The 17,194-nt window shown below is 30.7% G+C and overlaps 1 protein-coding gene across 1 annotated transcript in view; it reads left to right on the plus strand.

The window, feature by feature from the left end:
• Positions 1 to 13,731, plus strand: part of LOC143225846 (nucleolar protein 11-like) — a 31,264-nt gene extending 17,533 nt beyond the window's left edge. The window contains exons 7-13 of the mRNA XM_076455973.1: positions 1,783 to 1,953; positions 3,013 to 3,095; positions 7,022 to 7,117; positions 11,607 to 11,685; positions 12,013 to 12,096; positions 13,003 to 13,116; positions 13,552 to 13,731. Coding sequence (XP_076312088.1) covers positions 1,783 to 1,953; positions 3,013 to 3,095; positions 7,022 to 7,117; positions 11,607 to 11,685; positions 12,013 to 12,096; positions 13,003 to 13,116; positions 13,552 to 13,671 — 747 coding nt within the window. The 3' untranslated portion in view covers positions 13,672 to 13,731. The remainder of the gene's footprint in view (positions 1 to 1,782; positions 1,954 to 3,012; positions 3,096 to 7,021; positions 7,118 to 11,606; positions 11,686 to 12,012; positions 12,097 to 13,002; positions 13,117 to 13,551) is intronic.
• Positions 13,732 to 17,194: the final 3,463 nt, after the last annotated feature.

Here is a 17,194-nt window from a genome sequence, read left to right on the forward strand (position 1 = left end):
GTAAGACTTGTTTCAGTTTACTTTTAGTTTGTTGTGGATTTGAAGTTCTCTCACTCTGCTTGTTACTTTCATACACATCTGTAAAGTGTCAATATCTTTAGAAACAAGTGGAGTTATTACAATCTCTTTCTTCTCCTCTGTTATTGTTTTGGTTTCCATTCTTTTTGTGTTTGCTGAACATTATTGATGAAAGTTAAAATTGTTGTTGCCCACCCTGATCCTTCCTTCAAGTTGGGAGGGTTTCTCCTTTTTGTCATACAAAAGTATGAACTCTGGGAATAGTTTAATTATTTAAATATACTTTTTCTGTGATTTGCTGCTGCTTCTGAGAGTGTAATTCCTGTTTTTGTATTTCACTTCTTTTTTGTCAGTTTAATAAAACTAGATGAAAAAAGTCAAAATATGTAAAAATTTGCATGTGTATTCAAATTACTTGTTTTAAAACTGACTGCTTTAAACATTTTTTCATGAATGTTGCTTTTTACCACATCTGAACCTTTGAGCACCTTTGAGATGTTGAGTGCACACCTGTTTTTCAAGTTTTAAGTAAAAATAGTAATTATTACTTAATTTTAACAATTTTTACTTAAAAATATTTTATAATGGAAATTTTGCCCATTTGTAATTATCATTTAATGTAATTCAAAAAGACATGAAAAAAATGTTCAAACTCACAGTTCTGTACAACTTTGAATCTTATCTGGAAACAATAATTATAAATTTTTAATTTTTCTGTACATCCCAATTAAATTGTTTATGATTGAAAATATAATCATTGTTTTCTTTCACATATACTTTCCTGCACTTTTTATTTGTTCAGCCCCTCATTTTCTGCCCTTTTATAACCGTCAACTAAGTGTTGAACAACATCCAGTGAAACTTGACATTCAGAACACCTACTTGCAAAGTTTAAACACCACTGGATAGAGCAGATTATAAATTATTTTCTCAATGTAGAATAAATAAAGCACACTTTAGTTCCATAAAAATATAACAAGTCTTAGCTCATGTAGGGAACAACAGAATGTAGTGAAAAGTTTAAAAGAATTAAGAAGAAACCACATATCTGAGAAATTTTTATAATTTCTTTACTTTTTTTTTTTTTCCTAAAGTTCTTTTATTGTTAAATTATATTGAAAGCTATACGAATTTCTCTTATGACAAGATACTGGGTAATTATTAATAAGTTTAGACAGTATAGTTGTAACAAGAAAATATTTTATGGATTTAAATAATTGTTTATTGAATATTCTTCTTACATTTATTATATTAAAGCAATGCAAATAAATAATATAAATTCCAGTTTATCGAAAAACAAAAGTGTATTTATTATATGTAAATTGATTTTGATGAAGAATATTGTTACCTGGTCTGATCTTTTGCCCTTTTGAAAAGTCATTTTCAAGGTCACCAATAATTCTTTCTTGGTTTATAGAAATTGTTGCTATTTAGATTTACAAAATAAAAGTATCAAAATAAATGTGTTAATAAGTGCCAATCAAATTTAGATTGTATATATACATAAAAAAAATTTGAGTAACATTAACAAACACTTAAATTTAAAAATAAAGTTTTTTTTTTAACCTCATCTCTCAACAAAAGTTTGGAAATATCACAACATCAAGAATTATAGAAAACGAACACTGTTAGAGTATTTGTAAAGTATTTGCACTGTTAGAGGGGAAAAAGTCAAACAATATTAGTGTTAGACCTCTGTTTGGAAAGAGTTAAGAAACTTTTCATAATATTCTCTTTCAAATAAGCTTTGTTTTTGTATTGCAGATGACATTTTTTAATGGCAATTTTTATGTGCCATGTGAGCGAGGTGTAGTTTCTGTTCCTTACTTCAATCAGCCTGCTTCCTTAGCTCAAGCTGTGGGTCGGGTGCCTTCTCTGAGTACTTCACATTTTAGTTCTTATTCTGAAATGTTGCAGTGGAATAAAACAGGAGTGGTAAGAAAATGTAGTTGCAGTCAATTTGTTTGTACTATTATAAAGTCCATGGTATGAGGGCTAATTGTTTGTCTGAATAATGCTATAAGTATCTTCATTTCATCCTCAAGAAAATACTACACTACAGTTCAACTTGCAATAAAACATTTTAGGGACTGCCGTGTATTTTTAATTATGAGCATAATTTGCCATTTTGAACATGAATCATCAAATAATAAATGCAGTGTGACTAGAAAATTACTTGGTTACACAATAACATGTACAACACTCCAGTTTAGATTTTCACTATGTTATGCAGCAGCTATCTAATCAGTAATAGTGTACAAAGCTTTACATTAGTATATTTACATAACTAATATTTAATTTGCCTGATTCATTACTAAAATTTTATAAAAGCTAATATTTGAATAGGGTAATTGTGCACATGATACTAACTTGTTATTTTTTGTAATGTTCGTGAAGTAATCATGGTGTACTTGATCTGTGTGTATTAATCATAAATTGCAAAAGTCCACATTCATATTGTACAGGCACAAAAAGTAATAATTTTCAGTGACTTTTAAATGCTTACAGAATACAGGCCATAATTAATTAAAAGGATACTGAACTCTATTTTAAATTTAAAATTTTCAGACTGTCAATTGCTACTTTATAGACATAGCTTCATTATTATATTATTCATTGTAAGCATGGAAATGTTTTTTAGGATCAATCATTTCTGCACAAAATACTTGTTATCGCCATGATTTTGGTATTTGTGTATCATTGTTTTAAGTGTCCTCGGCTGTATTAATTTTCCAAGTAAAAGTTATTCTGATAAGAAAATCAGGCCTGAACTTGTAACAGACATTAACTTTGTATTGCTTAAAGACATATGACTCATGACAAATCTTTGCTTCATCTTCATATATCTGCTGTACTGAGATGATTTTATTTCAGAGATAACAGAATGATTGTATTTTAATCATAATGCATTATTATGGTTTAACTTTAATGGGATCATATTTTTTTAGATAATAAGATGGGATTTTTTACAACTGTAATGTTTGTCTCTCTTAGGTATCATTTCAGTATAAGAAAGACCAACAAAATGATGACATTTTAGAACAGTATTTTCACAGTGGAGAAAGGAGTGTTTCATTGTAAGTAAATTATTTCTGTGCAGTCGTTTAAGACCTCAAAGGTATTAAGTAAAATAACTTTAAAAAAGATGCAAAATTAACCTAACTAGTATTCTAAAGCTCTTTGTTGTCGCTATAGTGAAATATAGTTAATTCAAATTTATGATACAGTAGTTCTTCCAGATTACTGAGGCTTCCAGATAGGTTAATCAGTTGTCTGAGGACAATGAACACTATTAAACCTCTGATAACGGAGTAAATATCATGGCCTTTTTTACAAAGGTACCTTTAAAAAGTAATTAAATTACTTTATTATCATTGTATGTCAACAGACTTGGCATCAAAGCATAGTTAAAAAATCAAGGTTTAATATTATATAAGTTTTTAATCTTACTGACCCTTGTCTTTCTTTGATTACAGACCAAAGGCTATGTCATCACGTTTGTAGACTCACATTAAACATTTTATAGAACTACTGTTTTATGAATGTTTGTCAAAAAGTATGGTATCAAATTGTAGATTATAACTCAAAACTTAGTGTTATCTAATTTGAGAAATTAACTACTACATGTTTAAAGCAAAACCCTAAGTATCTGCCTGGTGTCACAGAGGTCGTCTTATCCTTACATTTTGTTTCCATCAGAATCTGTCACTAACCTTTATTGAGCTTGATCTTTGTAAAGAACTTGGTCCCACCTAGTTTTGCCATTATAGTCTCTGGGTTGCCCATAGATTTAAAGTTGAATTTTATCACAAGGTTCAACTTCTGGAAATCTATGCAGAAGCAGTTTTAGCTGTTCCTTTTCTTCACAATTAACATTGGTGAACAGTGGTCTGAATTTGAACTCTCAATGGTTCAAGTTTCTAATATTACCTCAACTTTTTGCTTGATCAGTTTTCTCATTGCATAGAACATCTGATAGGACTTCAACTTGACTGGCTCCATAGTCATTGTTTTAATTTTATGTTGCATAAGGTCCATCTGTGAATACATCTGCATACTGACATAGTAGATCGTCTAACTTTTTTTTTTATACTAGCCAGTAAGTGCATTGATGTTGATATCTTTGTACATCTGATCTCTACCCAGCAATCTTAGGTATAGTAGGTCTTCATGTTCTAGGAGAATGTGACCAACTTCTAGTTCTGCATTTATGACAGCCACACCTGCTATGTCCATCTCTGCCTCAGTAGCTGCACCTGTTAGGTCTTCTTCCCTCTCAATGTACTTCTTCAACAGAATCACATAGTAGATCTTGGTCTTCCTTTTCACTTTTATGTTATAGTCCATCCTGTTGACCACTTCCTGCATTTCTAAATGTCCTTTCCACTGCAAGGTGATTTTGTTGTTGCCTGTGGTTAGCAGAACCAAGACCTGCTGCCTAACCCTGAAATGTTGATCCTTGGCTTTGTCATAGAAGTGCTTTTGACTGCCTTGAACTTCATACAAACTTTCTTGGGCAAGTTGACTGGCCTCCTCCAGTTAGTTTCTGAGACCTAACACTTACTAGTATGTGTTTCTCATTTTTGACTTTTCTTCTCTGGTCCATGGTTTTTTTAATGTATGCAGTAGACCTTTTGTTCTTTCATGCAGTCACTTGAAGGGAAAAATCCTGTTTTAACTTCTGACTTCTTGGTAAACAAATAATACTGCCTATGTGTACCTGTCCAAGTGATGTGGTCTCTCCTAGCACATCTTCAACATGCTCTTTACGACTCCTTTGACTTTCTGATAAAGTCCATTACATCTGGGGTTGTATGGGGTGGTAACCAGTTGTCTAGTATTGATGAGTCTGCACACCTCTTGCATCAGTGACATCCCTTCTAATGGGGATAAGGTTAATGTTTTATATTTGAAAATATTCATGTAATACATTTATATATGTGCTTCTATTTCCATCAGTGTTTTTCTCTATCAACCAGGTTATATCAAGACCTATTTAAAAAGATTTGTGACAAATTGGATTTTGCAGCATTATCTAAATTGCTTAAGCAAGTGTCTGACATTCCAGAGAAAGTGTTAGTAGACATATTGAACTATTTACTTAGGTAAGGAAATGTCTGAATGAAAAATAAATATATTTTTTTATTTTCTTTAAGTTGTTTGTTAAAGCTGTACGGTGTTTAAGCAAATGCTTATACCACCAAATTTTTGTCCTGAATTCATGAAAAACCTATACTTTAGTGTATTTTTATCATCACAAAACTTATAATCATGGCAAATGTAGATTTACTATGTAATAACTTTCTTGTGGCCATATTGATTTCTGATTTTACCAGAACTGTTTGATTTTTGCCATAACCAGAGGTGAAAATAATTATTGTGTTTTCAGTATGGTAGTGATAATGTTGGCCCTATACAAATCAATGCTACTAATGCATGTAGACTGAAGCTTTGACATTTGAACATACACAACTGCCTAATGTATTTTATGAACTACCCAAAGTTGACACATCAACCCCAAGGTGGTTTTTATGGTAATCACAAATTCTATCATCTTAAGTCATGTGAATGCCACCCAACAACATTGGTTAAAAAACCAATATTGTGATAAATTGAAACATAAAATGAAATTGACTAAATTATTTGCTGATAAGTTAACTGGACTGTACTGGCAATAGGTTTTCCAGATAGGAGATTTACAGACAATCTCATTACTTTTTGTGTCTTGTGGAGTTGAGTGTAGAGTTACAAGTACTGAGGTGACAATTGTAAACTTTTAAAAAATTGTTGTTTGGTAGGTTTAAGATGAAATCTTTTCTTTAAAGTAACTTGAATTCCAAAAAGATTCAATAAAATGAAGTAGAATGTTGTTAATTCCTTTTTATATAATTATTTTTGAACAAAAATTATGTTCTGTACCAGGTGATGCATGTGGTTAGAGGAAAAAGTACCAAAAAGGACTGATACTGAAATAAAACCAAAATTAAGTATTCATGAAATTAAAGTGGATCAAAAATCTAAACAATTATAATCAACAAAATAGATAAAGGTAAATAAAAAAAAAATAGTTATTGGTATAACCATTATGTAAATGTAAAACAGTGTTTGTGGTAGATGAAACAAGAGAATGCAAAAATATTTAGTAAATCATAATGCAGTTTTTTCTGTTTTTAAAATCTGAAGGAAAACATTTTCCAGAAGATCACATTAAAAAGTATAAATTTAATCTGTTTGTAAAACAATAACAGAAAAGAAGCTTAAGCAGTCTAGTCCATAAATATTTAAATTAGAATAAACAATAATTACCCATAATTAAACAACAAAAAATGTCATTTACATTGCATTTAATTCCACTAATTATTTCTGGAGTTCTCTTTGTATTTTATAGTGATTTTATCATCTTTTTTGGCAAAGTTTTTTTACAGTGAGTTTTGTAACTAACAAAATCATAAAGTTATTCAGTATGATGCAGTATGTGGATCCCATCATTGATGAATAGTATAGAAACAAGTAATTAATTTTAAGGTTATGTATGTGAAATTGTTTTCCAATTTATTAGCATACTTTCGGTTTGTCAGGTTTACAGTTTTAAAACAGACATTTGATTTGTTGATTTTTCTTTTGACATAGAAAGAACTGTTTTTTTCTTATTAATAATGCATATCATAGTAAACATAAATATGAATACATTCTGATAGCTCAATTTAGTGCCAGCTTCCCTACAGGATAACTATATATAAATCTTGCTTCAAGGTATGGATCAGGCTGTCCAAAGAATGAGTCTTTGGAAAATGCGTTATTGCCAGAGTACTAAATATCATAACATAGAAATATTCCCAGGATAATTTTTAATTTTATACATTTTTATATATATATATATATATATATATATGATTAGTTTTAATTTTCTAATTATGCTTTTATTGTATGTGTTAAAAGCATACTTTAGGAAAAAGTTCATTTTAGTTTCAGAGAATGTAGTAATAATACATAATCCTTTCAGTGTTGGAGAAGAAGTGTTTTCTGGAGAAGAAAATTTTGCTGGAAATGATGAGAAGACTACAGACTGTCCATTAAATGATTCTAGATCTTCTCTAATGTATCCTTTAATAACACAACCCTAAAATTACTTATTGGATCTGTTTTACATCTGTTTTTAAAATTCATTTCTCTAAACTATTTTCTGTTGGTTCATGACTTTGCTGGTTATGGGATGTCTAATAAAATTTAAAGTGCAAGTTGTTTGGGTGACAGAATGTAAAGTAAAACTTGTAATTGCATGATATAATTTTAAAAATATAAGAGTAAAATAACATAACACACGGTTATGGATGTGTAAAAAATATGATATTAAAATCACACATCACGATTGCATAATATATGTAAGAAAGTGCTACAGCTCATTATTGCAAAAATACAGTATGTATGAAAATACCATATTAAAAAAATTAGAAATCGTGATTTAATGATGTATGTATGACTGTCAGATTGAGAGAAACATAGTCTATAAATCTATGGATGATACATATGTTAAAATAGAAGAGTAAAAAACATCTCGAATGCCATATGTGAATAAGTTTTAGAATATAAATAAAACTCTTCTTAATACAAGGTGTGCATCAAAGTTTGTGAAACATTAGGTTTGTGAAATTTATGTTGAAATAGTCATGTACATTAATTGCTAATCAACCATTGTTAAAGTTTTTCACCTATAAAAGAAATATACTAACTTGCCTGTGGTAAAAAAGCCCATATTGTGAATATCTGTCACCTGTTGTTTACAACAAGAACAGCTCAGCTGAATGGTCTCAGCAAATTAATTTCCAAAATGAAATAAGTTATAGAATTATTTTAGTTACCAATAATTATGAATTGATACCTTTTTATAGACTGGTTATATCTGTTTCTCACCAATTAATTCTGAAAGTGTATTTCAGTTTTATTTTCATAATTTTTTAAAGTACAGTTTGTACTTTGTACATAAGATTATTTACCAAATCAGTATGTCTAAAATCATCAAAAACAGCATCACATAGATTGTAGAAAAAATTAGAATTTTTCATAACTTTCTCCATTTGAAAAATAAAATGTATATTTATGTATGTATTATGTATAGTAATATGAACCTTCCAAGTAAGTATAGTGTATTCCTGCAAAAATTTATTTCAAAGCTTTGCCAATAAACATCATTAACAGTTTACCACATAAGTAATTTGAAGGTAAATATCCAGAAGAAATTACTTCCTAGGGTTTTGAACACATTTAGAAGGATTTAGTCTTTTTTTTTTTTCATGTTTTTTATTTATATATACACAAGGTGGCCTTTAAGTCCCTACCCATCCACATGTCTTATTGTATCCAGGGTGTCACCAGTATTCTTGGGCTCATGTACCCATGTACTTGTCACAATATGCTCTTCAAGTGTAAATGGGCTTACATTGGCCATATTTCTCTGAAAAAAAAGAAACAAATTTATAATACATTGTGTAATTGAATATAACATAATAGCATATGGATGGGTAGGGACTTACGGGCCACCCTGTATATATTCCAGGTCTTAAACGTTTTGGATACATGGTTATATTTTTGTTGGAAAGTTTTAAGCCATTTCATTCTTATACATTTTCTTTCCTCATGAATGCATCTTAATATGAGGTAATAGATCATGCCAGTAATACTGAAATTAATTTGTGAAATGTCTTTGAAAAGCCAAAAATTGGTTATGGTTCATGCATTGGATTAGGTAGTGTCTTAGTTGTATAAAATTCTTCTTTACATAATAGTCTTCTAAATTTATAATTACCAATTGAGGTAAAGCAACAAAGAACTTCACATTTATTTGTGTTGATTTTCATATTAAAGTTTTAATTATTGTAATGATTTTGTTTACAGAGACTCAAACAACAAATGTGAATTGCAAAGAATACCAGAGTCTTACAAATCCTAAAAAAAATGTGTTATCTTTACCAACTTGTGACTTACTAAAGTAATCTACCTCCAGCAATATTAATTTGTTACATACACAAATATAGCACGGTTTCATAACACGATAAAAATGCAAGTCCTTCATGATTTGTCAATAAACAAAATCTTTCACAGAGACCTTGATATACTTGAAATAATGTGTTACTGTGTGTAGAGGTTTCAGCCAGTATCAGTATGTGACCATATATTAAGGAATAGGAGTTTGTGTAGTCTGCTTTGAAATTACCTGAGTTCAGTTTAGTAACATATGAATGAAAATACATTTTATTTCTCAAAAAATGTTTTTTAACATCTTATAACTGTGTGATTTTAGAATACTGTATTAGTTTAGAAAAGCAAATGAAAAATTTAAACAAGCTGCAGATATAGCAAGCTTCACCTCCACTTTTTATACACAAATTTCAAATTATTTGCAACTTTTGCTGACTGAAGTGGCTCAGACTTTGATTTTGAGGTATCTTTATTGCATTAGTGTTTTTCATAATTCACATTTATCAGAATGTCTACTATTATAAGTAACACATCACAGAGTTCCTCTGTCATAAGGAACAGACAAGATTTAAAAAAATCTTGCAAAGTGCATGTTTCATACTGCATAATCAGTTTAGGAAAGTATACTTTGAAAGTAGATAATCACATTTGAAAATAATTAGCTTGAACTCATTTCTTTCTTTTTTTTTGTAACAGTGCTGTAACTATCATTTTTTTTTTCAGCTAATGTTACAAAGAGGCATTGTATCTCAGAATACCTGGTATGGGTATTAACATTTTTACTGATAATCGGAGAACAACGTTTTGACCTTCCCAGTTCATCTTTGGTTTTTTGTTTGTTTGTTTTTTAGTCTAAAGATGACCTAGGAAGTTCAAAACATTGTTCTCTGCTTTATTAGTAAAAGTGTTAATACCATACCAACTGTTCTGAGACACATTTTTATTTTAAGTGGGTTTCTTGTCATCAAGGAAAAGGTATTGTGTTTTTCTTTTGTTCTTGTCTTGCTTTTATGCATTCCAAGACTTTAAAGCATAATTCATCATTCAAAAGAAATTACCTTGTGTACAAATCTATGTTGTTAACAATAGTAATTTTACAAATGTTTTGGAGTAACTTTTTCGACTGTAAGGCTTTTTTTTTTCTAGAACCTTAGTGGTAGATGAAAAAGCAAAAAAGATTTCTTAACATTTTAGATTGCTACCTAAGTTTAGAACAAGTTTGATGAAAAAAGCTTGAATTTTTTTAATGGCTTTTGATGGATTTCTAATATTGCTACTTGAATAAGATACTGTTCATGTTACATTAATTGTGATTAAACTATTTCAAGGACAAAACACGTTTGTGTAGTGATGATGTTCTGGGAATTATGATAGGAAGGTGTCACCAATCTGGTGTGAAAACTGTATTGTTCACAAAGTAAAAATATTACTAGAATATTAGTTTTTGTTCAGAGAGCACTCAGTTTTCATTTTGTTACTTATTCTCAAAAGTATCTTCAGTTTGTTTTTATAATTTACTTTCAATATCAACAATGATGTTAATCACCAAATGAAAGATCTGCTAATACAAAACAGTATGGCTGTTATTTGTAGACTTATTCATACATCACTTTAAGTGTAGGACTCTTATTTCCTTGTATGATGAAACTGATTTGGATGCTGACTTTTGGATTATATATGCGTATAACTGAGTGTTTGGTGTTATGGCATTATGATCCTGACAGCCTAAACTTATTTAATTTTTATGCCTTACAACACTCGTGAGACACCATTGAACTGTCATTTTCATACTGGTGACTGCTAACCTTTACACATCAGTACAAGAAAAACATGCATCTCATTCATGATTCTTAATTGTAACACATTGCTCAACTACCATAAAATAATACATAAACTAATTCATATTGACTCAGTTTGAATATTAAGAACAGTGAATTCTGAGCCACACAAATCCTCATGCCACTTTTACTGACAAACCAGTTCAGAGTTAACATTTGCAGTGAATACAACAGAAATGTAGGTAGCTGCTCCAAACACCAGCAACAGTATTAAACAGTCATTCTTCCTGTCTTTTTATGTATGATTTGAAAGTGTTAAACTTTACTTTCCTCCTTAGAAGAAATTGTTGGTCAGGTGAGGAAAGCCATTTCTCTAATCTTAAAGTAGCTATGGAATTTATAAATTCAAGAAAAACATTTTGTACATATTTTGGAGTATTGATTTCTTTTTCTTTGTCCTATCAGATTCTATCTGTCCTTTTGACATATGTTGTATTATGGTTATTAAAAATTGGTCTTTTTAGATTGAACTCTCTACATGAATGAAAATTCAGTGTTACTAAAAATTACTGTTTTCTCAGAGATTTTAATTACATTGTGTTTGTGCTTGTGAAAAATTTTATGGATTGGGTACAATGTTTTCCTTTATTTTTATACAAATGCATTTATTTTGGTTTTAGATATTTTAATCTGACAAATAACATTTATTACACATTAAGCCTTGTAAAATTTGAAAATGATATTTTCTACATTAAAATTGTGAAATATGTTTAGATATGTCATCTTGTGTGTTTATGTATGAAAAGTAGAATTTTACCTCAATGTCTACCACAGAGATTTAGTCCTTTGTTACCCTTACAATGAGGCTTTCATTTTACCATATCTTAAAGTATTGCACCTCAATCAGATTATGGTAAGTTTACTAAAGTATGTTGTATTTCTTAAATTGGTTGTATTTTCTTGCATTACTATACAATCACTGATTACAAAAGAAAAATATTTAATATGATTATTTCATTTAAGTTATGAATTATTTAACTCAAGTGTAAAGTTAACTCTTTCATTTTGTAAAGCAAAGTTATTTGGCATTGAGAAGTTTCTTATATAACAGCAGCTTCAGAAATTAATTATATTTTAATGGTGTAGTTTTGACTTTTTCTATTTAATGATACTGGTTGTTCATAGGTTGTTTTCTTCTTAATTTAAGCTGTGTTTAATCTGTTTTAATTTCTTGTTTTAGTTATTGATAAGGTATCTACATTATCTCTTGAAAGTTGCTCCATACCTAGAGACATCAGATAGAAGTGAAGTTACTGTAACCAAGGTAGGACCTCTAATGTATCTAAAGACACCTTAGAGTACTACACTTACTGTAACTAAAAAAAAAATGAACGTGTTCATAGCTGGAAAGACATACAGTTGTAAGGAATTTGACATTTCGTGTATGCTTAACATGTGTATACTTGTAACATAACGTGTATGATGCAGCACTGACTGTCCCATAAACATACCTTGTAACTGCTAGGTATCTGTAAAATAGTTGCATTATATGCTTGCTTCTTTTTTGCTTTTCATGAGCAGTGGTATTGCAGATTAAAATGTCATAGGTCTTCCAGTAAATGAGTGATTTCCATATGCCTGTTTGTAGACTGGGGCTGGTCCATAGAAAATTTCAGCCATATAGTCAAGAAAAAACTGATCACATCTAAAGATGCAAGAATTAATTACAATTATTGTAACGAAGTTTACAGCTTGGGTATATAATCAGTATTATAATTCAGTTATTGTGATCAAAGTAACAGTAACTTGTCATTAGTGAGAGGTGAGAACTATGGTTATCTTCATCTGTGGTAGTAGCATTCCTAAATCTATAATCAGTGTACCAAGTTGTTGTAAACTACCATCAAAGATCAGAAATTGGGAAATTTTAAAATGAATGGCTTTGATATAAGTAGTCTTAAAGATCATTGACTGCTATAGTTGAGAAAAGTCACTTAAAATTAATTTTGAAAAATTTACACTTGTAAGTCACAACTATGAAATATATTTATGCTTTTGGACTTCATTAAACTGCACTCCTATGTTTCTTAGTATCTTGCATGTTGATGAAATAGGATATTTTCAAATTTTTCAACAGCTTAATAAATGCTGAAATATTTTATTTCATGAAGTAATTACTGTGTGAAACAAGGTAATATAGGAGTGATTTGATTCTTTGGTTTGAATATAGGCTGCAGCATGGATGGTGATGATTTTTACAGCCAAGTTTGAAGAGATACTGGTATGCAGTGATGAATCATCGAAACAGTTAATTAGAAGCTTGATTGATACTACAAAAGAACTGGTTAGTATTTTTGTAATGCTAAGTATTGTATTGTTTTGAAAGATGGGATATTGGTTTAAGAAATAAATTATTTACATGGAAATTAAAGTGGTATGAATCATTCAATTATATGTTGTCAGTTTTATTCATAATGATTAGAAGACTGTCTGAGCTCAGAACTTATCTTTAAGAACTTTTCAGGAGGAATGTTTAATATTTTTGTTGTAACACTTTACAAATATTTGTAAAATCTATATTTTTAAACCCATTGTGGAACCTCTTCAGAAATTAAAATTAAGTTGGGGGCTTTAAATTAAAAGAAATACTTGTAAGATAAAGATGTAAAACTATCATTTTGAACAGAAACTTTTATACAACACATACATATAAATGTGTGTGTGTGTGTATTGTTTACTTCATGTTTCTCATTATTTCCTGTTCTTCATCCAATCTCAGCAGAAATCATGTAAAGACACTTTGATGATGGGCCTTGTCACAGCATTGAAAAAAAGACTGGAAATGCCAAAGAGAAAAAAGGCTTCTAGCCTTTACTGTATAGAAGTTTTATGTATATGAATTGTCTGTTATCTCTGTCTTGTAAATTCATCAGTTTAATAAAAAAATATTTCAGTTTTTTTTTTTGTGTACTGTTATTGTTTTAAAAAAAAGTTAAATCTGAAGTATAGAATTTTAATAAATAAAAATTTATTTTATAAAATATCAAACATATACTACTGATATACTTATATGTATAAATATATATTGTGAAAATAATCAAATAAGACACTTTATTATACTGAAATTTAATATAATAGGCAGAGGTATGCTTAATGTAAGCATGTTTAATTCTTCTGTGTAAGAATTATTGTGAAGATAAGTACAGAACAATTGATTATTATGTTTTCTTTTTTTTTTTTAGACTGATGTGGCTTTGCTATATGAAAAAACAAAACAGACGTTTTTTTATGAAAGAAAATGAATGACAAATTATATTAGTATGTATACATTTTACAAGATATAACTATTTAAATGCAGAACAGAAAGAATGTTGTCAATTTAAAGATTGCACGAATGAATGGGAAATTATTTTTAAACATTATGTGAGGATAAACCTATAGTTAACTTAGTATGAACATAGAAGTTTAATTATACACTGCGTGAAATATAAACAGTAATTGAAAATAGTGCGAATGTGAAACTGCAGTCAAGTATAGACTGAAAGAAAAACTATTGTCGGATATAACCTGGTTGTGAGGTAAAATTGACTGTCAGAAATAGGAAACTAATAAGTTAAAATGCATTAGATTAAATTTTAATCTAATATAGAAGTCAGAACAAGATGAATGTCAAAATATAGTAGAACAAAGGAATAAAACTGTAGTTAAATGTTATAAAATGAGCTTCAATTAAACATAGAAATGGGAAGCAGTACAGAGTGGATTAGAAGTCCATTAACTGGCAAAAATAGAGACACTGGAACATAATTGTTAGTGGTATGGAAGATGTGTGTCTACCCTTAAATAATCCAATCACTAAACATGCTTACATTTTTAAGTTACAGGAGTGTTATAATGTGACTATCACACCCACTATTCCTTGGTAAAAGAGTAGTGCAAAATTGGTGGTTGGAGGTGTTGATTAGCTACTTTCTTTATAATATATCACTTAAATTTGGGATGGGTGGCAGACAGCACTCGAGTGGCTTTGCTTAAAATTCTACAAATAAACCTTGAGACATTATCATTGTGGTAATTTCCATCAGAAATGTCATCACTTTGGATCATACAACCAACACTTAAATAGCAGAAGAGTACACAGTAACAATTAAAACGCTTTAAACCAAAATTCACCAAAATTGCTCCTTGGGAATAACAGTTATAGATGTAAATGCACATAAAAGTGTACCACAGAAGGTCAAAATCTAACTGTGGTATTAGTTGTTTCACAAACTGAGGTTTGAGGTACAGATCAGAATTTTGTTTAAGTAGATCACTGCATCTTTGAAGAGTCCAAATGGTAAGAAGTATATTTTCCAAACCCCCTACATGAATTATGTTCAGCTTTTCCCAAATAATCTTGATAATAGATTCCTATTCAACTGAATAACAAAACATATTCCTACTGTATGGAGAGCTACTGGCAAAACTCCTACGTACTTCAAACTGACAAGCTTAGGTGCTACAACATGCTTTTTAAGTCCCTAATGTTTGTGTTATAAAGTTTATAAGAGCATTCAGGAAATATTCTGGTCAGCAAGAAATACTGATAAAGCTCCAGATTTGTATTTGGAAGATGAACTCAATACAGACATGCTTATCTACAAACAACTGAAGGAGGATGAAGACATAGTTCAAATGTTGAAAGCATCTCAACTGCACTGTTTGCATTATCATTTCATTATGGTAATAAAGTAAAACATGCGAACTCACTGTGTTGTAACGAATTCACTGATGTACATCTGTTTTAACACCGATGTTTGTTTTAGTTAAATATATATTTAGAAATGCATGTAACTTATATTGCGAAAGTCCAGCCAGTTATCTAAATCTACAGAAGATTTTTGAGTGTAAGAATCAGTAATATATATTTTACATTGATGCCAAATGAACTTTCGAGAACCTCGCGTAAAGTTTATAAATCTACGCTCATACAGACAGCTAATCTAATATTGTTTGTTGCTAAAGTTAGTATACTATACATCTTGGAAGCTATAACTGTAATAAACACATATTAATCGGAAAACTACAGATATTTGACCAGGAACATTTATAGATTTCGAACATTACAGACTGTTTAACTTCAGTGAATTAATTTCGGACATTAGTCTTTTCAGGAGAATGTTAGATATTTTCGTCGGGGAGAAAAAAAAAAGCGAGAGGTGTACCTGTGTATCAGCATATAATTAATTCGCTGTACGTGAACCGTCAATAAAATATTCTGTTCCAGACCAGATAGAGAACTCGATAGTGTTTTTAAGTTTGTAAAAATTTTGTATGTAAACCATTATTTGTAATTGTTATTATAAATTGTATCGGTGTTTGTATATTAAAATATATTTGTCTTAAGAAAGAAAATTGTGGGTATCAGTCTTGTTTGCAAATATCATAAATATACTCTTCAAAAAAAGAAACGCAAAAGGGATATTTTTGTTATTTTAAATAGAAATTTATGTAATAACGTTACAAGCTCAGAGTATGTGATGTTACACGTGTTAAGGCACTGATTGTCAGAACAAAATGACAATAAAAGTTGTGCACTTTGAAAACGGAGGAAAACATCGGATTTTTCGCCAAAACGGATTCGTGTCCAATAAATTTGTTTGAGAGATCTGCATGTTCTGCAAGTGCAACATGTGCAAAATCCATATAAAAGTGACGGGTTCTCGGTTTCCATAGCTCAGTGTTAAGCCACCGACACGCAATACAGTTACGCCAAGACTGACTGAAGCACAATACAACAACGCCATTGGTCGCTTGGAAGCAGGCGAATCGCGATCAGATGTTGCCAGAGCTGTGAATGTCCACCCAAGCACCATCACAAGGCTGTGGAATCGTCACCAACAACATGGATCAACTCGTGACCGTCCATGATCTGGCAGACCTCGTGTGACCACACCCTCACAAGATCGCTACATCCGGTTACGTCACCTTCGGGACAGGACCACCACTGCGACGTCTACTGCCTCAACCATACCAGGGCTGCATAGGATTTCCAATCAGACCGTACGCAACCGTCGACGTGATTCTTAGGCCCCATGTGCAACCCATCATGGTGAACGTCAATGACGTTTTTCAACATGACAACGCCCGTCCTCACACAATCCGACTCACCACTGTCTTCTTGAGACACCACAACATAAACGTTCTTCCCTGGCCCTCCAGATCACCAGATTTAAACCCCATCGAACATCTTTGGGACGAGTTGGACCGACGTCTGCGACGGCGACAATCTCAACCGCAGACTCTACCTCAGCTTGCAGCAGCTTTGCAGGCTGAGTGGACAGCCATTCCACAGGATGTGATTCGTCATCTTATCGCTTCCATGGGCAGGAGATGCCAAGCAGTCATTGATGCTCACGGGGGGCATACTCGTTATTGAC

The sequence above is a fragment of the Tachypleus tridentatus genome, chromosome 9 (assembly GCF_004210375.1).
Source record: "Tachypleus tridentatus isolate NWPU-2018 chromosome 9, ASM421037v1, whole genome shotgun sequence".
NCBI classification, from domain to species: Eukaryota; Metazoa; Arthropoda; class Merostomata; order Xiphosura; family Limulidae; genus Tachypleus; species Tachypleus tridentatus.